The sequence below is a fragment of the Coturnix japonica genome, chromosome 5 (assembly GCF_054131305.1).
Source record: "Coturnix japonica strain WE chromosome 5, WE-NBRP24, whole genome shotgun sequence".
Lineage (NCBI taxonomy): Eukaryota > Metazoa > Chordata > Aves > Galliformes > Phasianidae > Coturnix > Coturnix japonica.
In genome coordinates this window covers 28,417,491-28,441,501 of record NC_140667.1, presented here as the reverse complement: position 1 = coordinate 28,441,501, position 24,011 = coordinate 28,417,491, and the positions used below count along the sequence as shown (strand labels likewise).

The following is a 24,011-nucleotide window of genomic DNA, read 5'->3' as shown; positions in this document are numbered from 1 at the left end:
TTAAATACCTGTGACTTCGAACACTTTGCAGCAGAGTCCGCTGTTGGTTTGATAATACATTTCTTTAAAAGGTTGACCTTTTAGAAGTATCTTCATGTTTAACATTTATACATCAAGTAAAACCACTGCTTACACTGCAGTTTGCTTTTCCTGACTTTCTCTACACTTCCTTATCTTTTACCCTGGCAACTCTGTGGGTTCAGAGTTCCCTCTGCTGGCTGCAGTGGCAAATTGGACTTCAGCCTGTTTGTTGCACCTGGAGATAAGAGCAGCTTTTGGATTTCTCACTCTTTCAAGTAGTATCTTTGAAAAATATGTTTACAGGTTGAAACTTTTCTACATATTTTCCCTTCACCAAGAGCTTCAGTTATTGTAATAATCAAGCTTCCTTTCTAACTGCTGGAGGCCTTTGAGTAATTGAAGCTTCAGAAATTGAAGTCAGTGTATAATTTTTCTCTTGAAGTATGTACTGCGTTCCAGTTCACCACAGATCTTAGCAGATGAACAGATGCTAATTCCATAGAACAGAATGCTGTTATTTTGTGATATTTGAATAAGATGAGGGAAACACTGATTTTTAAATGTAGCATAATATTTTTTTCAAGCTGAAAGTTTAGGAAGGTAGTATAAAAGTAACACACATAACATTAAAAAATAAGAAAAATATATCATCACAGTGACAAAAAATGTAGTCTTCCCCATATTTTCAGTTCCCAGACAAAACTATCCAGAAAAGTATGAGGCTGTGCAACTCTCATTTGATAATTATGTTTTGGAAGCAATGTTCTCATCAGCATTGACCTCTGTAAGTCCTACTTTTTAGGGGTTTTAGGCTCAATCCTGTCTATTATTCAGATAAATTTTCGGGTGTGATGGAAAGGAAATCAGCTGAGCAATGAAGTTCCCATTCACTTCTAAATACAGCGTTGTTGACAGTGTAAACATAGCTGAAGAAAAAGTGATAGTCAAACAATACAAAAATCCTGAGGAAGTATATGAACATATTTGATGATAGAGTGCTAGATATATGGCTTGCTTGACAGCCAACATGGAAGTAATATTTATTTTAAAAGCCCCATATGAATGCTACAAAACAACTAAAAAAAATCCTGGAAAATTGTCTGTAAATGTCACACAAGTTAGGCAGTGCTATAAAGACAACAGATACTTTTGTGTACATATGAGTTACATCACTTCCAAATACTGTCAGTTTTGAAGGGTGTTGTTAATGTACACAGCCAGATTAATTGTGCTCCTTACTAAAGCTTAAGCTCAATTTCTCTGAGTTTCATTCTATTAGGGTCATAGAATTTTACATCTTTATGAAGAGCAGTTTTCTTCAACAAATTTCTATTTTATGACATGTTCCACTAGAAGCATCAGAGATTAGAAATCTTAACAAAATGAAGAAGTCGTTGTAAGAAGGTATAGAAATATACATGTACTTATGGCTTTACATAGTAACAGTATCAAAAGTTAACTGACTTTTCATGTTTTCTTTAAAATGCTTCCAGGAAAAAGTTTTCAGCAGCAGAGAGAAGCAATGAAGCAAACTATAGAAGAAGACAAGGAGCCAGAAAAATCAGGTTAGATCTGTGCTTTTCGAGGAAGAAGGTGTCTAACTAATAGTGGTGTTAATTACTATTATCTAGAACCTTGTCAGTATAGAGTTACAAAAAAATTCTCCACTTTTATACTAATCTGGTGCTTGCTTGAAATTTTTGGTGTGAATGCAGGCCTGAATTTAGTTGTATCCATCAGATATTTTTATCATTATTATTATGCACAATGTAAGTAAATGTAAGGGAATTTGGAGGGCCACCTTTTTCTTAAAGAATTTTACCTACTTGTAGCAAGACACAGTTGAAGCACTTGCTGTGCAGAATTTGCTTCATGCACCCTACTGGTGTAATAAACTAAACAACACAGTGTTTCCAGATCTGCAAATCCATATAGTTGGTAAGACAGGAAGCTTTTTACTGCATGGGTATGCAATCATGGTGATTTTATTTTGGTTAGGAAAACTGTGGTGTGCGAAGAAGAACAAAAAGAAGCGGAAGAAGGTTTTATACAATGCAAATAAAAATGATGGTAAGTAACATCTTTTATGTAGTGTGCATTTATAAGTAACTTTAGAAGATTTAACAATTGCTTTTGTATAAAGAGTAGGAACGCTTAATTTGATATTAATAACACTTAATGTGAATTTCCCCAGAAAGCAAGAAAACTGTCTTGGTTTACTAAACAAGTCTTAATCTTTGAGGTTGTGGAGGGGAGCTTCCTGAAACTTTTCACTGTAGGGCAAGTGGCACATTCAACAAGCAATAATATGTTGACCTTTTTATTGTTTTTCTTTCAAGATTATGATAATGAAGAAATTTTAACTTATGAGGAAATGTCACTGTATCATCAACCAGCAAATAGAAAACGGCCTATTGTTCTCATTGGCCCACAGAACTGTGGCCAAAATGAATTGCGGCAGAGACTTATGAATAACGAAGTGGATCGCTTTGCCTCTGCTGTTCCACGTAAGTTTGATAGACAGATATGATTGCTCATTCTAAACTTTGCCTACACCTAAATCTTCTTGTGATTAAAATTGTAATGAGGAATTAGGGGGTTTTGAGTAGGTTATAGTCAGCTCTTTGGTGAAGAACAAATTATGTCTTGTGTGGCAGGCACTCGCCTTTTTGTAAATGCAATTCCAGTGTCCCAACATAGTGCTGTAGAGGCATTATATGGCATGTGTATTTTTCAATCTGAATAAAGTTGGAATGAGTTACAGAAGGTTAAAGAGGAAATGGTACATCTGACAAATAATTTTTGAACTAGTTTTCCTGCATAAACTTAAATTTACATGGCTTTAATACCTTTTCAAACTACTTACATTTCACTGAATTTTATGTAAAATGTCTTTTGTACCCAAAATAAGTATTATGAACAATTAACAGCTGTTTTTCACCTCCAGAATGCAGCTGCATGGGTGAAATTATTCATTTCTTAACTGACTGGTTTTTCTTAGATGAATGTAAGAAGACATCAGAATGTAGCTTCAGTTTCCTCTCTGAGGAGTAACTCTCTCCAGGATTATTCATTACACAAAATAAAATACATGTATCTCTTGACTATTTTAATTAAATTCTGATATTTTCACTTCAACAGCTATGTTTCATTCAGTTTATTTTTTTGTGGCTTTTGTTTGTAGATACAACTCGGAGCAGGCGAGAAACTGAAGTAGCTGGCAGGGATTACCATTTCATTTCCCGACAAGCATTTGAGAATGACATAGCTGCAGGGAAGTTTATTGAATATGGAGAATTTGAAAAGAACCTTTATGGTACTAGTATAGACTCCGTGCGGCAAGTGATCAACTCTGGCAAGATATGCCTTTTAAATCTTCACACTCAGGTATGGCAGAAGCTGTTGTATGTTATGCCTCAATTTTAGCATCTATTGTGAAAGTCTAAAAGAGCCATTTTAAGTTGGTGTAAAATTTGTCTCCTTATTTATTCCAGCCTTTTTTCCAGTGATGTTCAGTTAGCTATTTAGAGTGTTCTGTATATCTTCAAACAAGGAACAAGAAAGTTGCTCTCATAAATTTTGCATCTGCGCTAAAGTTAAAAGGGATGTTGCTTTTCAGATATTTCTCACTAGCTCTAATTTTCTAAATTGAAAAATTAAGATTTGTCTCTAATTATTGCAATTATTCTATGTGCTCTGAGGTATTTGAAGATGGAGAAGCTTTTGGAAAATTCAGACTACAGTCAGGTTCTTTTTGTTTGTTATGTCTTGATATATGTGTAGCCTGCCAAAAAATACTCTGAGCACATAGTGTGTTTGGCATCCTGTACTTTAAAGACCTCTCAATTCAAAGTTTCTCATTCCCTGGCATTTTAAGGAAACTTGCTGCAATTTACGTTTCTTGTTTGATTTTTGCATACTAAAAGATATTCCCTCAGTCTAAGGGAAATTCTTGAACAAAAGTAAATGTTTGTAGTCCATTAATTTGAGAACTATTGGAATATAAATTTTGTAGGAAATGGTGAGTGAATTCTGAGTGGTGTGTTATGGTTTGTTGGATGGAAATTGGTTAGGTGTTCAATATTTAATACTTTTTTCTACAGTCACTGAAGACACTACGTAATTCTGACTTGAAGCCATATATTATATTTGTTGCACCACCTTCGCAAGAGAGATTACGTGCTTTATTGGCCAAAGAAGGGAAGAACCCAAAGGTAATAAATCAAACACTTCTTCTGAAGCCATTCTGGTTCTGGGGTGCTTTTGGTGTACAAATTCATCTGCTCTTTTTTTTGGAGTTGGATGATGGCAGTGGTACTGACAGTATAGAGGAGATGGTTAGTCGGAGATCGCTGCTCCAGGTTAGTAAGCAGACCACACTAGCTGAACGTGAGAGAAGCCAGTTGCCTGGAGCACAGTTAATCCCTGTAGCTGGGTAGAAAATATGACATTTTATTTCTGCTGTCTTGTGTTTTTTTTTTCCAGAAAGTTAGCAGGCTTAGTGCTCAAACTGATTTTTGAGAAACATGTTTGAGAAGCCTCACTAGGATGTATGCCATAAAAGGAGTTCTGTGTCTTCCTCATTTACTTCAGTCCAGGACTGTTTTTCACTGGATTGCCACTTGTGGGCAATGAGTAACAGTTGCCTTTGGGTTAAGATGTGTGGTGGTTCATTGTTGTCAGAAAATTTAGCTATGAGTACCTGGTAATAATGCAATGAAAAATCCATGTATAAGGCCTGAGTTGTTACCTTTCCTTCTCTTGTAATGGGGGAGAGGCTTACACACATACAATAACTCCCTATTCTTTATTTGCAGCCAGAGGAGTTGAGAGAAATCATAGAGAAAACGAGGGAGATGGAACAGAACAATGGTCACTACTTCGATACAGCAATTGTGAATTCTGATCTTGATAAGGCTTATCAAGAGTTACTTCGATTAATAAACAAACTTGACACAGAACCGCAGTGGGTGCCCTCTACCTGGCTACGGTGAAAGAGAATTATTCCAAGGGACAAACGGACTTCAGCTGAGTAATTATTCTAAGGAGATCGCGTGTAGGTCAACCCAGTTCTAGTCATAAGTGTCTGAGCTCTGGACCTTGGTGGCTGCATCCTTTGCAAGTGAAATTGGGTATTATTGAAAAAACAAAACAAAAAAACACTGATCAGCTTGAGAGCTGATTTAACTGTTGCAGATTTTCTGTGGTCTAGATATGGAGACCTGGTCTGTACTAAATTCTAAAGCTTTAGATTTTTCTAGCAACAACTTTTATATAAAAATCCTCTTTTTTTCTACCTAGTCACCCTTAGGAAAGCAAAGATTTTAAGTGTGTGTGTGTATTTGTATATACAGTCCGCATTGTCACATAGTTATAAATATGAATGTTATTTAACGCTTAACTTAATGATTTCATGGGACTTGATGGTAGTTTAGGAGTGTAATTCTGCAGATCATTGGGCAGAGAAGAAATAATCTACATGTGAAGAATGTGATTAATGAAAAATCTGTCCTTCTCAAAAACCTGAAGAACAAAGATGCCACTCTGGTCTGGAGCTGCCTGGTGAGGCTTGAATTTATATTCTAATTCTAAAAAACATTCCACTTTCTAATAGCACTGTAATTGGAAAATGTGTATAATGTAAATATTTCAGTCCGTGTGTCTTAGGCAGACTTTTTAATTCCTGAGTTGACTGCACATTAATTTTAGGTCCAATTAAAGATGAATTCTATTGATCTTTTAGATGTGATATTTTTATGGGATTTTCCTTGAAGCACCGGCTGATTGGAGCCGCTGTTCTCCACAGATCTGTAGAGATATTTAGGAAGGCAGATATATTTTTATGAAAAATATATAGTTATAAAACACTGCTTGGAAGTCAGCTGAAGTTCTCACGTTTTATAACAGAATACTGGCTAAAATATGCTGATGTGCTGAACATTGGGAGATAAGTGGGTTTTTTAGTCTCTGCGAATGGCTCTTCTTATGGTTGTTTCTCTAACAGATAACTAACTGGAATTAAAATAGCTGAAGGTAGCTGTTGTGTTATAAACAAGTATTGTAATTCAATAGCCAACATACTGTCCTGTGTTTGCTCACTACTGCAGTAAATGTGTGTGAAACACTGGTAACTGACTGAGAAGTCACAGCAAAGCAGAATACTTGTTAAAACAAATAACTTGAAAAGAGTGAACAGAAGGCCAGGTCTGTATCCCAGCGTGTGTTCTGCTAAACAGATCAAATCACCTCTGCATCTTCAAATCTGAGCTATGATGTTGGTTAACTACAAGGAAGGGCTGTGTGTCTGCAGTGGGGGGAGTTCTGTCACTGAAGCAAACTGAATATAATCTTGGCTGTTTGAGTTTAGGGTAGCACAGCCCTTGAATGTGAGTATCTCTTAACATTAGCCATGGTGTTTGTTACTTTCAACAGGTAAAACATGAGTTACATCAGTTTGTCGTTCGCTCCTGTCTAATGCTGAAGGATTTAACAAGTAGTTGATTTATTTTTTTTTCCATACTGTCTTGCATATATTCAAGTTCTAATGGAACGAACTCATACCTGTAGCTGAACAGAGACTTCCGAGTATATGGGGAATATAAAGAAATCATAAAATAACATTTCTAGTTAGTGAACTAACATTTTGTATTGGAAGAATTAGAGTGTGCTCCTGTCCTGCTACAAAGCAAAATTATTTGCTGGTTTAATATTTAGGGCTGTGAAGCAATTAAAGAGGTAAGTAGTGACCCTTCAGGGAAAAAATAAGAGAAAAAGGGGGGCAGGATTGTAAGTTCTGTGTTAGGGAAAGATGTGATGTTCTATGTATTGATGTAAGGACTAGGTACTCGGATTGATAGGTTTTTTTGCCTCACACTGCAGGCACGTTCTCAGCTTATTCCATAGTTTAAAAACTACAATGTTCAGGTATTTTGGATGTTTCGTAGGTGACAGAATACTCTTACCAATTCTCCCCTTTTTAAGAAGATTGTAGATACATTAGGCTATTTGGTACTGACTGTGTCCTTGTGGGACAAAAAGATGGAAAGCTGTAAAAATTGTTGCTGAAGGGTAACTTAGCTACACGGATACTGTCCAAATTTCTGCAGCCACAATCAACTGGAGATGGTTGTTGAAACCCCCTTATGTGTTCAGTGTTATAGCCAGTGTCAGTCTCAGTAATTGCTGTTAGTGTGTCTGATGTTTTGCTCCCTGTTTTCTCTGAAATGTTGTACAGAGGCTGTTTGTATAGCAGTAAGTTCTTGAATGTAGACTTAAAGAATGTTGAGGTTCAGCTCTACTCTCTTAATTCCCAGGGCACACAGTACTTGCTGATATCCATGTAAAGAGGTGCTATGATATTTATTTATACCCATTGTTTGCTGTCTGCTGCTAAAGGGCTTTGAGCAACACTAAGAAATGTACCTGGCTGTCCCATCTGCCATCAGTTTGGATCTGGAACTACCTGGCATAAGAAATTACTCTGCCTTTTTTACTGTTTTTAACGCAGATTGTGTTTATTCCCTTGAGAGCAAAAGAGAATATGCAAATTTCATTGGTGGAACACTTTACCGTGGGCCTTGTAGTGAGCTGTATCAGACCAAAATGAAGGTAATCTGCATTTTTATCAGTCCAGATTGAATTATAAATAAAAATCAGTCAAATTGCATAAAATTTCTGAATGTAATTACATGTGACTTCTTAAAATGTAAGGTGGGGGTTTAATGCCTTAATTAAGGTAACTTTACTCAGATCTGTGGTTAGCCCCACGTTGTATTTTTATATGTGTATCTGCACTCTGTATTTTCAGACATCATGAACTGCACACTAATGTATAAATGTAAAATATTTCTAGATTTAAAATAAATCACTGTACAATTTTATTACTGTAGTGAATCTTGGGAATCGTCTTATTGCTGTTTTACTGAGTGTGTGAAAGATGCCCTAGAAGATGTTCTCTTTACTTCACTCACTAGGATTTGTGGTGTTGGAAGGGAATGAAATACATTCCTAGGTCTACAGGTTCTCTCTGCAGTCCTACTCTACTTCTTTATAGCTGCTGATTTCTTATAGCTGCTGCCTAATTTACTTTAATCACTACTTCATTTCCGGTAAATTCAACGTCTTTGCCAGTCATCACAATTCATCTCAGGCTTTAGGTGTCTGTAAGTTGCCTTGATGTGATGCATTTTCACGGGGACATGCCCATCATCCTGTTTGAAAGATGCAGAATTTCATGTGTCAGAATGCAGAGAGTTCCAGAATCAAATTGTGTTTGCTGATTTTTCTGGATAGACATCAACTTTATACCAATTTGAGACCATCTTCATCTGAATTCTAGTCCAGGTAAGGTAAGAAACTGCTATACAAAAAATTGCCATCTGCAGAAGTAGGAGGAATGATACTGTTATAAAGCTCTTAGTCTATAAAAAGGTGCAAAAAAAAGTGGCTGTTCAAATACCAAGTACAGCCTTTTCAATGCTACCTTTAGGGGGCTTACGAGAAAAAAAGGTTACTTGGCAATAGACATGGTTACCCAGGATATTAAGAAGGCTGGGTGTTAGTGACTGACAGTGCACTGCCACAGGCTGCCTGGAGAAGCTGTGGCTGCCCCATCCCTGGAGGCATTCAAGGCCAAGTTAGGTGGGGCCCTGAGAAACCTCATCTCTGGTGAGTGGCAGCTCTGCCTGCAGCAGGGGGAGATGGAACTTGGATGGTCTTTAAGGTCCTTTCTGACCCAGGCTGTTCTGTGTTTCTGTTAAATCAGTGTGACAGTTCCCAAGCTTTTCAGACAATCATCTTTTAGAATCATGAGCCAGGCACAACACATCGAACAGTTAGAACTTTTATTTCTAGTACAGACAGTACACAAGTTGGCAGAATCTCTAATTTGAACCATAGATGTTTTAGGCCAGTGGTAATGATCGTGCAACAGAAATAAATCACAGAGGACTATGGATTTCATCAGCAGGTTAGAAAACCAGAGCTGCCTACATTCGTGTTTTACTTCAGCTGTGCCAGTACCTGCTTTAAGCAATGTTCACATTTCATCAGTAAAGAGTAGTGCATGCATCTCCCTCCTTAAATAACATTTCCCACCACTTGTGGCAGGGAAGGAAGCAATTAAAAAGGAATCTGACTAGGCAAATCCAGAGCCATCTTCTAAAAAGAACAGTTGTGGACAGCCATTCCTATTAAGTGAACAAGCAGGCTGAACACATAACAGGCCTTCCTGATATTAAAGCACCTTATTCATCTCCTTTTCATCCAGATGCTGTATTTTAAGTTCCCAGATTTCTAATCTCCCAGGAGAAATCCACAGTCCGGTCAATTGAGGCTTATATACCAACTGAGAAGCCACATAAATATGATTGAGGCAATGTCCCAAATTATATAGTAAACGGGCTTTCTGTAGCCTGGGTCCCCCGCTCCAAATACAACAACTGCATCAGGTTACTCAAAGAGAAGGTCTTCATCCTTCTCTTCTGCTAAGAGATTGGCCGGTTCACGTTCCCCACCAGCAGCCCTCCGCAGCTCCCGTTCTCTCTCAGATTTTTCTTTCAATACCTTTTTCTTTTCCTGTATCTTCTTTAACCTGTGAAAAGAAATGTGGCATATCTGTGAAAGCAGCATGATTGTTTCCATAAACAGACCAACAACAAAGATGCCGTACATGTTGGCTGTGATAAAGCTGCCTGGAGATGCTCACCAGGAAATAACCTTATCACTAGATGCTGCCCTTAAACAACATTCATCTTCTCTGCAGTTTTTAAATGATGTTCTTGACCACAAGTAAGTGTTGCATTTTCTTGAATGAAGGCAGTTTACATTTGTTTAGTTCCAATTTTAACATCTTTTTCCCAGAACATCAGCTTCTGTGGCAGGGGTATCCTTAAAGCAGAACAACTCAGAGTACTGTATTCTATCTATCATTCCCACTGGGGGAAAGATGAAGACAGCTATGTACAACCCAGTGGTAGATCTACATGTGAAACTAACAATTAACTGCAGTTCTTGAGTTGCCCAACTCTGGAAGCTCAGTGCACAGTAATAATAGTGTTCTTTGCCTCATTTGTTGAATAGTTTTCTGATGTCTGCTCTGAGGTACAGTCTATTTGAGGAAAAGAACACTGGTCTTGTTTTACATAGTTACCTGTAGAATTCCTCTCGTTCTCTTTCATCCAGTTCTGTGATGATATAGGAAAGAGTACGCTCGATCCTGGGAATAATCACTAAATAGATATAAATCAGGAAGTTGATGAACCAGTGCATGGAGGGTTATTTAAAGTTATCCTAGTAATTCCTCATACCTAAGCTCTCCGGATGCCCACTCTGCCATCCCAGCCAAATATAATAAACACATTGCCACCTTTCTACTGGACACCACCATCAAAATTTGGTAAGTTATGCTTGGAAATACTACAGAAATAGTTATTAAAACACCTTAAGACACAGAGACATCCTCTCTTGTTTCTAGCATACAAACTTGAAGAAGTAAATACAGTAAATGTACTCCAACCCCTTTGCAATATGTTTTATTGTAATTGTACTCAGGAGTTCTTAAACTGGTTTCAAATCATACTAATAGGAAATCAGTCAAAAGAAGAGTAGATTCCAGGACCCAGCTCCCCATCTTCCATAGAGACACACAAGCACTATGCATTCCAAAAGAAAAAATACTCACCATGTTCAATTGCATTCACACGTCTATTTGTTATTTTAATGGCTTCGTCCAAAGTGATGAAGGATGTCTGATGGAATAGGAACAAATAACAAGATGAAGTCAGCATTTACATCTATTCTACACACAAAACCAAACGTCATTTGGAAGCCAAAGCTGTTCATTTTACAGACTACATTCTTGACAGAAGCAGATTTGTTTCTACTAATGTTGGTGTTCTTACTATTTATTACCAGATTACATCTGAATGCTGAACTCTAGCAGTTTCAAAGTTTCTTAGTGTTCTAGAACGTGACATGTAGTACTATAGCTGTATTTAATGGCTGAGAAAGGGTTGAAACTTGGTAAAAGCACTGAGACTAAAAGTCTGTAATAATACAGCTGAAAGTAATGAGCTACAGTCATTGAGACTATATTTTCATTTCAGAACTGAGAAATTGGAGACCCCCATGTTTCTTTCTCCCATCAACCTGTAAGGAGGCCAGTTCCACAAGCAGCTCCACAGCTTTGGCATAGTTCCTCTTCAGCTTCGCTAGCTGTTCTCCACCCCTGGCCAAGCCAGTCAGCTCATAGCCTGAGGGAAAAAAAAAAAAAAAAGCAACATAAGATTTGTTGCTAATGCTACCATGGCATATTCTTACTAGATAAAAAGCTGTATCTGTACTTTACAAACTAGAGGGATGCAGGCAGCTCAAAAAGTGCTGATAAAGTCTTTACCTTCTAAGAAATCTATCTTCATACTGGTTTGCGCTACTACAAGTTGTTGTTCTTGTCTATATCCATATCTGCCAGTCTCAAAGACATGGTAAACAAGGCTTCTCCTCATCTGAAAAACTCACTGATTTAGTAAACTAAAATCCACTGTGGCCCATACTTAATCCCTTAATGTTAGAGAAACAGTACGTAGCAAAAATACCTTTGCAAACAGCAAAATATAGAGAAAAGAAATATTCTTGTGCCTGTGATGTAAACTGACTTATCAGCAAGGCACAACAAGTATTCTTCTATTAGCACAGAATGGCTATGAGTACACATAAGGCAGAATATATTTTCTACTTACTGTCGCCTCCTTCCTGATAATGCTCAAAAACTGGCAAGGTTACACCTGGCAACAACAAACACAGATTTGTGTGAAGGGACATAAAGGTTAATATATTTTTAGTCTGTGTGCTTTTAACAAATTCTGTAAGCTCAGAAACTTTGTTTCCACAATCTTCCTATATTATTTGAAAAGATTAAATCATGCTGATTCTGCCATTTTAATATGGAATTTCAGCGTTATGTTGAGATAACAGATCCAGACACATGAAAAATTCAGAGTATTCCATTCTGTATTACTATTTTATACTTAGATAATCTTAGGCATTGGAAGGGACCTCTGGAGATCAGCTAGTCCAACCACCCTGCTGAAGTAGGTTCCCTATAGTAGGTTACAGCAATGTATTCCCACTGCTTAAGGAATATTTTCACCATTCCATCTTGATTAATCTTATTTTATTCAAAAAAACAATTACTGATACTTAATTTTCTGAAATGTATTTAATCTTGATACTTTATTTCCTGATCTATTTTCAGTAGTGAATTTTCTCTATGGAAATTATGTGCTGTTTGAAGATCTAGGAATTAGGACTGCAGTTTACATACCTCTCGTAAGATGAAATGAATGTAAACGACTAAACGTTAAAAATCTCCTGTATCAGCAAAATCTTAGTAAATTGTAAGTGTTCCTACTGTCAGATGAATAAGAGAAACAAACTATATTTCATATTTCAGAGTGTGCTCCCACAGCTCCCTTGAAAGCTGAAATGCTACTGTCTATAAAACAGTCACCTGCTACGTTGTCCTTCTTAGCTCTGATCTTGACTTGAGCTTTGTTCACATTCTGGATCACAGTGGTACTGTAAGGAAGAAAACATTTATCTTAACCAGGAACACCAGAGTGGTCCAGTACTTCATCATTATATCCAAAGAGAAGTAGTTATCAGATAGCATTGTTTCCAGTTCAGTATTTCAATGCAGTTCAAGCAATTTCAATGCAGATCAAGAGCAAAACACTGTTCTTTTTTTACAAATTCATATTTATTTGTTCCTTCAGAACAGTAATGAGTTGGAGTTTGTTAACTCTTACTGTGTTAACAAACTTGAGCTGGTACAACAGTTCACCTTGACGGATTCTGAAGTGTCTTATGGTCTTCCAAGAACGGGTTACTGTACCAGCTCTTCCACTGGAGTACAATTTACTTACAGGGTGGAATCTGACTATTGTTTATAGCTAAACACTGTACCTGGTTAAGACAGGGAACAGCACCCACATCCAGATGAAAGGGCAAAAATGCCTTTTGCCCTCCAGCAGCACACAGGTTACTACAGCATCTGATTACTGAGCTCTTCCCCATCCTCACCTGAAATCTCCTGCTGTAAACTTCGCCTCAGCCAGCGAAAAGGCAGCTTCTCTCATCACCTCACCCATCAGCAACTTAGTCTGTAAAAAGAGACATCAAATACAAGGTATGTTATTCTTTTTCAAAGATGAAACAGATGTTCTTGAACAGCATCAAGAAAACAATAGGAAATTTAAGAAAGAAGAAAAAAGAAGTAGAGGAAGCACTCTTATCTCCAGCTTACTCTCAACCTGCTCATTTGCCTACCTCAATAATTTTCTTAAGGATCTGCCTGAATCGGAGTGTCAAGGCATCAGACTTTTTCTTCAAGAGGTTGCGACCTGTTTGAGCTCCCTTCAGACGAGCCTTCATGATGGTCTGAGCCCTGTGACAGAAAAAGAAAGAAAAATGTCCTGCATCATCCAAAGGCATTAAGGGAAAAAGAACTTGTGGCCATGTCAGAAAATGCTGTATGACAAATTATGAAGCAGTGGAGAAATAGCAGCATGGAATGGAAACAATTTCAATTTGTTTATTTCCAGTAGCAAACTTCCGAGTTTCTGGTGCTAAACTATCAACACAAGAAGCATTTCAAGACCAGGTTGGACGGGGCCCTGGGCAACCTGATGTAGTAAAGGTGTATGTTTGGTGGCCCTGCCAGGCAGGGGGGTTGGAACTACATGATCCTTGAGGTCCCTTCCAACCCGGCTCATTCTGTGATTCTGTGAAGCATCCAAATCTCTCTTCCCTCTTGGCTGTAGAGGATATTTAATTTGAAGAATCTTTTTGATCTAACTAAAATCTCAGATGCTATACTTAACGCTAACTTAAGCTACTGCCTTGTATATGGAGCTCTAATGCACAAAGGTTCGGGTCTGTAAAGAGAACCCTGTGCACTTCCTCTCTGACCTTGGAAAAAACAAGCACCATTAAGATTCAATCTACACAGTGAACAAAATCACTTCCCCACTCTACTGGCTTAATATGAGAATAACTCCATTGACATTCACAAGACACACACGTGCTTTCTGAATGTCCATGAGAAAAACAAAGTCCAAGAACAAAAAAGCAACTGGCTGTTTCCAACAAGCAGGTCGCTGTTACCACCTTGAACTACCTTCAAACTCTGCTCACCACCTGCCAGAAACCAGCTCCGTTTCTGGTTCCAGCAAGCCCTTACAGGCTGAGAGGGCATTAAAAAAGTCATGTTTACCATCAAGGAGGCTGAGCAGCTTCTGTAAGCAATCCCAGCCAGCACAGCAGAGATCGCACCAGCAGCACAAAACAAATGACCCTTGTACGGTTCTGTCAATTAAGAAATAGCTTCTTTGCGGAGGCAGCCCACCTGTATGTTTAACACCAATTTCATTGCATGCAACAAAAATTGAAACAGCCTTTATCGCAGAGGCTTTCTGTCCTGGGAAGTTCTGAAGAGGAACGTAATGGCACCATTACAACGGTATATCTAATCGTTCATCAGCTTTAAGCACTGGTGTTCGCTGCGATGCCGGCTGTGTTGAGCCCCGTCAGGAGCCACCTGACTGCGTGACACACCGCCTGCTGTCACTGGGAAATGACTGGAAATCACGCCGCACTTCCCTTTTCGTTCTCTTTTCATTCAGCCCCTCGTACCACGACACCGGCGTCCTCTACGGAACAGCGAAGGGCAGCGGCGCCTTGAGCCGTGCTCTCCCCGACACACAAAGTGATGTTGTCAATGGAGCCCGCGCAGCCCACCAGCCCTACCCTAACCCTAACCCTAACCCTAACCCTAACCCTACCCCTAACCCTAACCCTAACCCTCATCCCAAAATCAATGTAACGGTGATGTTGCAGACGGCTGTAGCCGGCTGCCTTCGAGGTCCCCCTGCCGCCTCCAGCCGCTTAAAGCCGCGTTTGCACGAGAACCGACCGCGTATCTCTCCCTCCCGCCCCTCACCCGTCCCGGTGTCGCCCGGCCGACACTCACATCCTGGAGGGGAAGATCTCGATGCGGTCCTTGCCCGACATGGTGGTGGCGGCCGATGGGCCCGCTCCAGCTGTCAGCTCCGCGGCCGCCCGTCACGTGACGCGGCGCTGCGCCCGCCCCGCCCCGCGGCGGAAGGAAGGAAGGAGGGGTTCGGTTTCCCAGCGGGCGCTGCGGTGCGAGGCGGGTCGGCGCACGCTGAGGCGGCGGGGGCAGCGAGGGAGGCCGGGGCGGTAGCGCGGAGCGGGACGTGTCGGCCGTCGCCAGGTAACGGCCGCTCTGCTCGCCCTGCGATGGGCCGCCGTGGTTCGGGAGCGGGCGGCTCGGCACGAGTGCGGCGTGGCCGAGGCCGGGCCCGGCCCCCCGCGTGGCTCTGCCGCCGGCTCCTCCCGCCCTGTCCCGGCCCCAGCGGCCGGGCCCGGCCCCGGTGCTGTTGACCTGCAGGCCGCGCTGCCGTCCCCGGGCCCTGCTCCGTCCCCGCGTTGTTACGTGGAGGCCGGGCAGAAGCCGGTCTCGTTTTGCCGGCTCCTACTGCAGCCTGTGCACCGGGCGGGGTTAACGCTCAGCATCAGCATTTCTGCGGCGTGGGAAGATCAGAGAGTCATAGAATTATAGAGTGGCTTGGGTTGGAAGGGACCTTGAGGATCGTGTAGTTCCAACCCCCTGTTTGAGGCAGGGTCCCTTCCCTCTGGACCAGGTTGCCCTAAAGTCCCATCCAGCCTTTGAAGCCTCCTGGGAGGGGAGATCGTTTCCAACGTTGGGGCTGAGGCCCTTCCCGTACGGGGCCAACACCAAGCGCTCGTGTCTGAGGAGAGAAACAAATGCAGAGCGCTTAGTCTGCCTTTGCTTACTGCGTTTGATGGAATAGAAAAGTGAACTGTGAAACATTGGGGTTTACTCTTAGCAGTGGTTTTTGTTTTCAGGTTTCAGATTATATTCGGAGTTATCTGAAAGGTCCAGCATTTCTGTAGTTGCTCTGCTAGTCTGTATCCACTTTCAGAATGTTAAAAATGAAACTAATAATACAGCCTTTTGTATGGTGTGGCTGTGTTTTATGTAGCAGGTGGCATTACCATCTTAATATAATTGCCAGCTCACAGTAGCTGGAAAGCTCTGGCACTGCTGCCCTAAAGCTCTGAGCAGCTCCGTGATGTGGTGACAAAACAAACTTCCTGGAGGAGTTGTGTGTCCGGCTCAGCGTGGTGGGCTCCTGCTTCTCAAATTCTTAGTTTCTGAATGAAGCATTCAGGTGTAGGCAGAAGGAGCGAGACTCACCTGGTTAGCAGAGATGAGTGCATGCATTGCTACCCTCATCATGGAGGCGAAGCAGGTTAAGCATTCCTTTTTGTTGCTATGTGGTTATGAAATGGTAATGCTGTGGTTTTTTCAAGTATAGTAACAGTAAAGGAATTCTGCTTTGTTTTTCAATGTATTTATTTTTTCCTCCTGGTTGCCTACATGTTAGGTTTTCTTTTGTGTTTCTTTTTCCTTCTTAGTAGAGGAGTAGCTTTGCTCTACTTTTTGCTTTCTCAGCCTTTCACATGCTGCCTAGCAGTGTGTATAGAAACATTGTAAGTTTCATCTTTCCCATGTCCTCCTGTTGCTAAAACCTGGTTTCCAACTTTATTATCTTGTGAACTGGATGAATGTAAGGGTGCAGTGCCTTCTTTTCACCACTTGAAGTCTCCTCTGTATTGGATTGCTACGTGGATAATAAAGTCTGGGTGGCAAACTTTTCCTTGTTAGAAAAAGGTTGTGCTCATTTTAAAGTACTAAGTGATCTATAGCCTGTCTGTTAAAACCTAACTATACGCTACCTAAGCCTTATCCTAATTCACTCATTCTAGTGTTAGTGTTCCTCTCTATCCTCACTTGTCTTTGCTGCTTTTTAATGCTTCTATAGGAGAAGGCAGTGATGTACTCTGAAATAAATAACCTTTGTTTCTTTCTGTTCACATTCCAGAATGCCAGCACTAAGCTGTAGGTTCTACCAGCACAAGTTTCCAGAGGTGGAAGATGTAGTGATGGTCAACGTTCGATCCATTGCTGAAATGGGTGCTTACGTCAGCCTGTTAGAATACAACAACATCGAAGGCATGATCCTTCTCAGCGAGCTGTCCAGGAGACGTATTCGTTCCATAAACAAACTCATCCGCATCGGAAGGAATGAATGTGTTGTGGTTATCAGAGTTGACAAAGAGAAAGGTATTTGGGGATACTATGGGCTGTATCACGATTGGATTCATAAAGAGAAATGCAGACATACTGGGGTGCTTAAGCGTGAGTAGTTTAGCCAGGAGTTCTTTGTGTGAGGCACTTAATCTAAATAGACCATCCTACCATCTGATGTGTATGATAGTTTTTCCCTTTGGTAATTGGGTTAATGAAGGTCAGTCACATCGCCCAAGATTTGCTTAAATGGGTGCTCGCCAGCTCAGTGTTTGGTCAACAGACTGTAGTGGAGCTCCTGTCTGATATCTGTGCAGATTCTAAGTCCTGACTGAAGAGAGGAAAGTCATCTAATGTAGTAGTAGAATGTAATGCTTGCAGTCTGTCCTGTGCCACAATAACTGTATTGAATCTTGGCTATAAAATAGATCACACGTATGTAATAATTATATGCCTTCTGTAGAAGGTCACAAATTGAGATTGTGCAGACTTGATCTTTTCCTGTGTTCTGAACAGGAAACCTTTGACTTTAAAGATTTATTTGAATATATTTTCTATTTGGGACATGGTTTTCATACTTGGTTCTTTGTACGCTAGTGTGGTTTTTGCCAAACCTGTGTGCAGTGACATCAAAAGGGGATCACAAATTGATGAAATACTGTGCAAATTTCTTCTGAGCTGGGAGGGAAGCTATTCTAAAGGCACAAACCTACAAGCATGTGATAGAACAGTTTCTCTGTTGTAAGCATTTTCAGTTGAAAGAATAAGTTGTTACCTGAATCATGATCATGATTTGCTTAAAATCATTTAAGCTTGAGTATTGTTACTTTCTTTAGCAACTGATAGGGATAGTGTAGGCAGTGGGCAAGTCTTGAGCCAGAGGATTTGTTCCACCTTTCCCCTGAAGCAGTTAGACTTGGTTTGTGCAGTGTCTGACAATTCCAAAACGATTTTTCCCTGGTAGGTTATATTGACTTGTCAAAAAGAAGAGTTTCTCCAGAGGAGGCAATCAAATGCGAAGATAAATTCACAAAATCAAAGACTGTAAGTTACTTTTCTGTATTCTGGCACTGTGTGCTGCTGTTTTCTTTCCTGAATTACCAAAGTATATAGATAAAACATAGCACGAAAAAGAAAGTCATATTCTCATTCATTAGGCGTATTCTGATTGTCATTTCCCAAGCAGTATATAACCAGTCTGTCTGAGTGCTGTGATAAACTGGTTGTTAGTTAATAAATAGATAAATAAGGTGACAGTTGAAAATCTGTATTAAAAGGGTGATATTTAAAAGGTAGAAATCCAGAAGCATATCCTCATTTAACACACCAGGCAGATTTTAGTGGAGAAGGATCCAGATAGCTTAAGGCATGGCATCTCACTTACTGCTTTGTAATCTTAAGTTTCTGAGAAGAATGCTTACTCTTATTTGTTAATTTGACTGGCTTTTTTGTGTGTATGAGTATACCGAGGCTTTAACAACTTGATAATACTTCAGCTGGGAGAATTATTTTGTCTTTGTAATTGCACAGCAGAAGTTTAGACTAATAAAGTGGTTTTGATGTTTTGTGGGCACTTAGAACTGTTATTAATTTCTAAATATAGGGAAATATTGTATTACAACCTCATGTAGTATTTAGAGTCCAAACACTGAACAACTGATATTTTTTACAGTGTTTTTCTCAACTATTTGGGGTCTGGGTTGTCATCTGTAGAAGTCAGTTTTATGCTGCACAAACTGAGTAGGAATTGGTCATTATGTAACAGTGTGAGAGTGGGAATATTTCATTTCTGGGGTTTTTTACCATCCCGCTTGTGTTGAAGGTGTACAGCATTCTTCGCCACGTTGCTGAGGTGTTGGAGTACACGAAGGATGAGCAGCTTGAGAGTCTGTTCCAGAGGACTGCCTGGGTGTTTGATGACAAGTACAAAAGACCGGGATATGGTGCTTATGATGCATTCAAGCATGCAGTCTCGTAAGAACATATTTTCTGTCTGTAGAGATTTATTTCATAATGGCAAGGTGCCTTTTTCTGGAATAGATACTTCTTTATTTTTGAAGGGTCAGTCAGTTGAGAAGGATGTTCTGGTTAAGGACACGTAGTGATTCTTGATATCAGTCTTCCAGTTGCCTACTGTAGATATCTCTGTCACTACTTTCTTCAAGTTTCCAGTGCTCTTGAGGAAAAAAAGGACTCAAGAGTTCTTTTCTTTTTATCTGCCTTTGAATATCCAATTCTGCCTAACCCAGTTTTCTAGAAGCAATAATGGAATTTGGTATGGATGATTTTGAGGTACTCACAGAAGAATGTGTTTAAGAGAAACAGTGCAAACACTGAGGAGATTTATGTGACTACAGATGAACTTGTAACATTTCTAGTAGAAGCAGCAGCACTAATATTGGTTTCTGTCAGAACATACCTGTTCTTAGAGTGAGTCAGGTGTTCTTATCATATCCAGTTCTGTCTGAAGGAATTTCAGCTCACAGCTCATTTTTCTGTCATCAGCAGAATTTTTCTTTTATAAATGCAGCAAATTTGTTTTTTAGCTCCTTGCATGTCCAAACTTAAAGAATGAAAATGGGATGATGAGTTTAGAAATGGAATTACAAACAGAAGAGTTGGAAACAGTGATTCTAAGGGAGTATGCACCAAGACTGCTTGTTATTAATATTTGTGGTACTTTAATTTACTTTCAGAATGAAGCCATATGGTTTCCCTCTAAAGATTCTGTAATAAAATTGTCAACAAAATCAATTTTTCAATAAATGTTTCCGGTTTACTTTTTATAGCACCTAAACCCTTGAGAGGAACATCAACTTGACACTAGATGGCAGTGATGAGATTGTAGAAAATACTGAGTCTAAGAAGCAGGGCTCTTGGAAGTATGTTTCATGAGCTTAAAATCATTTGTTGTTATAGCTAAGAGAAAACAGCTACAGGCCTTAGATGAGGAGCTTTTTTGTTTTCTTATTTCAGAGAGATTTGGGATGAAGCTAATATGGCAATAAAGAGAAATGACAGCTTGGGAAAGAATTTTATCCTTTCTTTAGCTGTGAATGTAGCCAACAGATAAGTATCTGCCTGTGATCCAGTTACTGTTAAAATTACTAAAGAATGACGTGCTACTTTGTAGAAAGATGGGAATCTTTTCTTTGCACAAGGAGCTGAAAACTCGAAAACCTCATGTTCACTGTGAGTTTATCTCTGCATTGGAAAGAGCATAAATGGCAAGCAATTAGATGTGTTTCTTGCTCTACTCTTGTACTGTACAAGGCAGAAGACGTTACTGGCTTTTTTAGTTGTTGATTTCTTAGACAAAGGAAAGAGGCAGACTAAGTAAACTATCTGCTTTAAGTGCTTCCTTTCTAAAGTACACTGTAAACAGATGATTTTATTTTCTTCTAGTATTTCAGTGGCCTCTTAAGGAATTTATGTGTTTTCTTTCTTAATAGATTGACACAATTATGCATAAGAACATTGGAGTAATATCAGAGGTTCATGTTGTGTCACATCCCTCTTCGTTACAACTTTTGTACTGTTTCTTGTCTTGGTTCAGAGACCCTGCCATCCTGGATAGCCTGGATCTCACAGAGGAAGAGAGGCGTGTATTGATTGACAATATCAACAGACGTCTGACTCCACAAGCAGTCAAAATCCGAGCTGGTGAGTTCTTTCCAGATCATTACTGAATAGATTTTGACACTTTAAGTAGGTTGTATCTTGTTAACTATAAACTCATTTCAAACTAGAGGCTTGTAGTGCTGACTTTTGAGGGAAGCTGATCTTTTAGAATTAAGCTGTCTTCATTGAGAAGTAATAGCAGAATGTCTGTATCAATCCTGACTCAAAGTCCAAGGTGGACTGGCTTTCCCGCTGCTCCCACTCTCCACATGCAGATTCGTTGGGACACAGACATAGGTTTAATGTATAATGCAGTCAGTGTCAGGGGGAAGTTCTTTACTAGGAGAGTAGTGAGGTCCTGGAACAGGCTGCCCAGGGAGGTTGTGGATGCCCCATCCCTGGAGGTGTTCAAGGCCAGGCTGGACGGGGCCCTGGGCAACCTGATCTAGTAAACGTGGAAATTTGGTGGCCCTGCCAGGCAGGGGGGTTGGAGCTTCATGATCCTTGAGGTCCCTTCCAACCCAGGTCATTCTGTGATTCTGAGTGAATATGGGTGCATAATTTCATATCTAGGATTTTCAAAGCACAGTGTAAAATGTTTTGGAAGGTATTGAGGGAACCGCTGTGAATAAATGTTGGTTGCTAAGAAGCTTTATTAAAGCTTAGGTTTTAAAAAAAGAAGTTTTAAAGTTTCTGCGGCTTCTGATAACTTTTTGTTTTGATCTGTCCTAGATATCGAGGTTGCATGTTATGGTTATGAAGGCATAGATGCAGTGAAAGAAGCTCTGAGAGCAGGCTTGAACTGTTCCACAGAGAACATGCCCATTAAAGTAAGTGTCTGTCTTAATGGTGAAATCCAAAGCAAAGTTTTCTAACGCCCTGAGTTGTCAGTACTATGCAGTTGTCACAGTCACACAGCTGAGGGAAGCCATGTTCTTGCTTCATAGTTCCCCTGTCTAGCACATGCACAAGACTTCCTTTCTGCTGTGAGGTCCCTGTTGTTCCAGTGACTGTGCTGTGGCTTTTCAAGTTCATTCCAAGTTCAAGAAGCTGTTTTTATTCTCTTCAATTAATTAATGTGTAGTATCTGCATATTAAATACTTAGTGTTCCTTTACGTAGCCTTGTAGCAGGTAAGAAGCAAAAAGCTTTATTTTCAGAAACAAGACTGTGTAAGAAAAGGAATATTTTGTCCACGTATGTAAAACGATTTCTTGTAACAAAAGAAAGAATGTACTCATCCACTTGTCTTAAAAAAAAAAAAGAAATAAGATAACCGTCTGTTGGTTGTCACAGTCTTCTAATTGAAAGATTAGCGACAGACTGCTTTAATGGTGTGGGAGTTGGTATTCTCAGCATAGCATTTGTCTAAATGAACATAATAGGTAGGAATAATTGGCTTTTGTACCAGAAATTAAACAGTCTGTGTGGGTTTTTTGTGCATGCTCTTTCATTCCAAGTCATGTATGATTTCAGAAGGAGCTTTTCTGATGGGGAAGTGTTTCTTTTCTTCTACTGAGCATGTTTTACTGTTGTTTATTTGGATTTCTTTTCCTCCCTATGATGCGCAATAGATCAATCTGATAGCCCCTCCTCGGTATGTGATGACTACTACAACACTGGAGAGAACTGAAGGGCTCTCTGTTCTGAATCAAGCTATGGCTGTCATTAAAGAGAAAATTGAGGAGAAGAGAGGAGTCTTCAATGTGCAGATGGAGGTGAGAACACTTTGCATTCTACAACGTAACTGATTTACTTCCTAATATTTTGTAAGTAGAGTAAGATCCACAGCACTGGGAGAAGTTTGAGCAAAAGACATCAGGAAACTTGGAAAAAAAATAATTGAAGCATAAAGTTCAGTATTCCTTAAATAATCAAATGAGCAGAAATTCTGTTTCTTGGGTTTTATTGAACAATCTCTGGATACTCGTTTTGTCTCATGATCCAGAATCAGAACCACCAACCATAATTTTCTTAATCAATTGTTTTTCACATGTTCTTTTTTGGTTGTGTTTCTATTTCAGCCTAAAGTGGTCACTGACACAGATGAGACTGAGCTTGCAAGGCAGTTGGAAAGACTGGAGAGGGAAAATGCTGAAGTGGATGGAGACGATGATGCTGAGGAAATGGAAGCGAAAACTGAAGACTAAATACTCTGGGATATTTAGAAGAGAAAGCATATGAAAAATTAGAGACCCCACTGCAAACACTCTGAACTAAATGTTTCCAGTATTGAAAACTTCAAATGCAAATACTTGAAGTATGTTACTGGTTTAAAAAGACCAATAAAGCATCTCCAGAGTAACACTTGATGCAGCAACTTACAAATTGAATCCTTCAAAAGGAAGGTGCCAAGACATATTCAAGACACAAATCTCATGACCAGAGGGAGGCTGCAGCTCTATGTTTAACATTTACATATGTAACAATTCCAGATTGGCGATTGCAGCTCAGTTAATGATGTTTTCTAGAAGCACGAAAACCAAACAGGTCGAGCAGTTCTATTGAGGATGTATTTGAGCGAATATCCAATAAAGTTCTGGGCTATGTAACCTGAAGGTTTTTTTTAATCTTTTGTTAAATTGCTTGGGGTGCTGTCATCACTTGGTGATTCCCCTCTAATGCTGAAAAGGGCTTCTTTGTTTTAAATCAAGGCAAGAATTAGTGTGATCGTGGTTTGTTTTTTACAAGTTTGTTGATGCAGATTCCTTTAGAAGAGTATTTTTCTTCTACTTTTAGGGGCTCAGAACTTGTAGGCTTTGTATATAGCACGTTACAACTTCAATAATTATAGTTGATAGCAGATACATAGTTACTTTGTTCCTGTATGTGAATATAGCAGGAGCTTTAATGAACTTATACTTCAGAATACAGCACTGTCTATTCTGAGCCAACTGTTGTATGACCTTCCAATTCCACATGTGCTAAATCTAGTTTACAGTGAGAAGTAAAATACCTTCCTGTGATCTGTATGCTGAAGTAGTGCTGTGAAAAATGGCATTGAAAATGAGCCAGCCTTACCTGTGAGAGTGTTACCAAGGGATGGTGTTATTAGTGTGCCTACAGGAGCTGTTTCACTGTATCAATAGATGGGCTTTGTTATAACTGGCTGGATGTGTTGTGGTAGCTGGAAGGAGCTCAGAGGTGGCTGGTGTAGGGCTGTCAGCAATGTAACT

General features: G+C 39.7%; 3 protein-coding genes across 5 annotated transcripts in view; 2 read left to right on the top strand and 1 right to left on the bottom strand.

The window, feature by feature from the left end:
* The window catches only part of PALS1 (protein associated with LIN7 1, MAGUK p55 family member), a 42,255-nt gene extending 34,354 nt beyond the window's left edge, over nt 1-7,901 (top strand). For both annotated transcript variants that reach the window (XM_015864881.3, XM_085549010.1), the window contains exons 9-14: nt 1,515-1,586; nt 2,020-2,091; nt 2,361-2,528; nt 3,206-3,408; nt 4,125-4,235; nt 4,839-7,901. In XM_015864881.3, the coding sequence (XP_015720367.1) occupies nt 1,515-1,586; nt 2,020-2,091; nt 2,361-2,528; nt 3,206-3,408; nt 4,125-4,235; nt 4,839-5,015 (803 nt within the window). In that variant the 3' untranslated portion in view covers nt 5,016-7,901. The remainder of the gene's footprint in view (nt 1-1,514; nt 1,587-2,019; nt 2,092-2,360; nt 2,529-3,205; nt 3,409-4,124; nt 4,236-4,838) is intronic.
* Nucleotides 7,902-8,850: 949 nt separating this feature from the next.
* Nucleotides 8,851-15,164, bottom strand: ATP6V1D (ATPase H+ transporting V1 subunit D). The gene is made up of 9 exons (XM_015864761.2): nt 15,050-15,164; nt 13,348-13,465; nt 13,102-13,181; nt 12,530-12,597; nt 11,760-11,804; nt 11,170-11,273; nt 10,703-10,769; nt 10,172-10,250; nt 8,851-9,613 (listed from the first exon to the last, which is right to left on the bottom strand). Exons 1-9 carry the CDS (start codon nt 15,088-15,090, stop codon nt 9,472-9,474), a joined length of 744 nt encoding a protein of 247 aa, XP_015720247.1. The 5' UTR covers nt 15,091-15,164; the 3' UTR covers nt 8,851-9,471.
* A 48-nt stretch (nt 15,165-15,212) lies between these two features.
* EIF2S1 (eukaryotic translation initiation factor 2 subunit alpha) lies at nt 15,213-23,393 on the top strand. Of its 2 annotated transcripts, none has more exons than XM_015864760.3 (8): nt 15,213-15,313; nt 17,010-17,251; nt 18,180-18,259; nt 19,038-19,189; nt 20,772-20,878; nt 21,569-21,666; nt 22,410-22,553; nt 22,860-23,393. In XM_015864760.3, the coding sequence occupies exons 2-8, from the start codon at nt 17,011-17,013 to the stop codon at nt 22,983-22,985; spliced, it is 948 nt and encodes a 315-aa protein (XP_015720246.1). In that variant the 5' UTR covers nt 15,213-15,313; nt 17,010; the 3' UTR covers nt 22,986-23,393. The 2 variants fall into 2 exon arrangements, with proteins under 2 accessions (XP_015720246.1, XP_085405140.1); XM_085549014.1 differs by lacking the exon at nt 15,213-15,313 and adding an exon at nt 16,354-16,376.
* The last annotated feature ends 618 nt before the right edge of the window (nt 23,394-24,011 follow it).

Excerpts from the sequence above, each read along its gene's own strand:
- EIF2S1 (XM_015864760.3), top strand. The coding sequence starts at position 17,011 with ATGCCAGCACTAAGCTGTAGGTTCTACCAGCACAAGTTTCCAGAGGTG. Across the intron at positions 18,260-19,037 it reads AATTCACAAAATCAAAGACT|GTGTACAGCATTCTTCGCCA; the intron begins GTAAGTTACTTT and ends CTTGTGTTGAAG. Across the intron at positions 21,667-22,409 it reads CAGAGAACATGCCCATTAAA|ATCAATCTGATAGCCCCTCC; the intron begins GTAAGTGTCTGT and ends GATGCGCAATAG.
- ATP6V1D (XM_015864761.2), bottom strand. The coding sequence starts at position 15,090 with ATGTCGGGCAAGGACCGCATCGAGATCTTCCCCTCCAGGAT. Across the intron at positions 11,274-11,759 it reads TTATCAGGAAGGAGGCGACA|GCTATGAGCTGACTGGCTTG; the intron begins GTAAGTAGAAAA and ends TTTTTCCCTCAG. Across the intron at positions 10,251-10,702 it reads TGTGAATGCAATTGAACATG|TGATTATTCCCAGGATCGAG; the intron begins GTGAGTATTTTT and ends ATATCTATTTAG.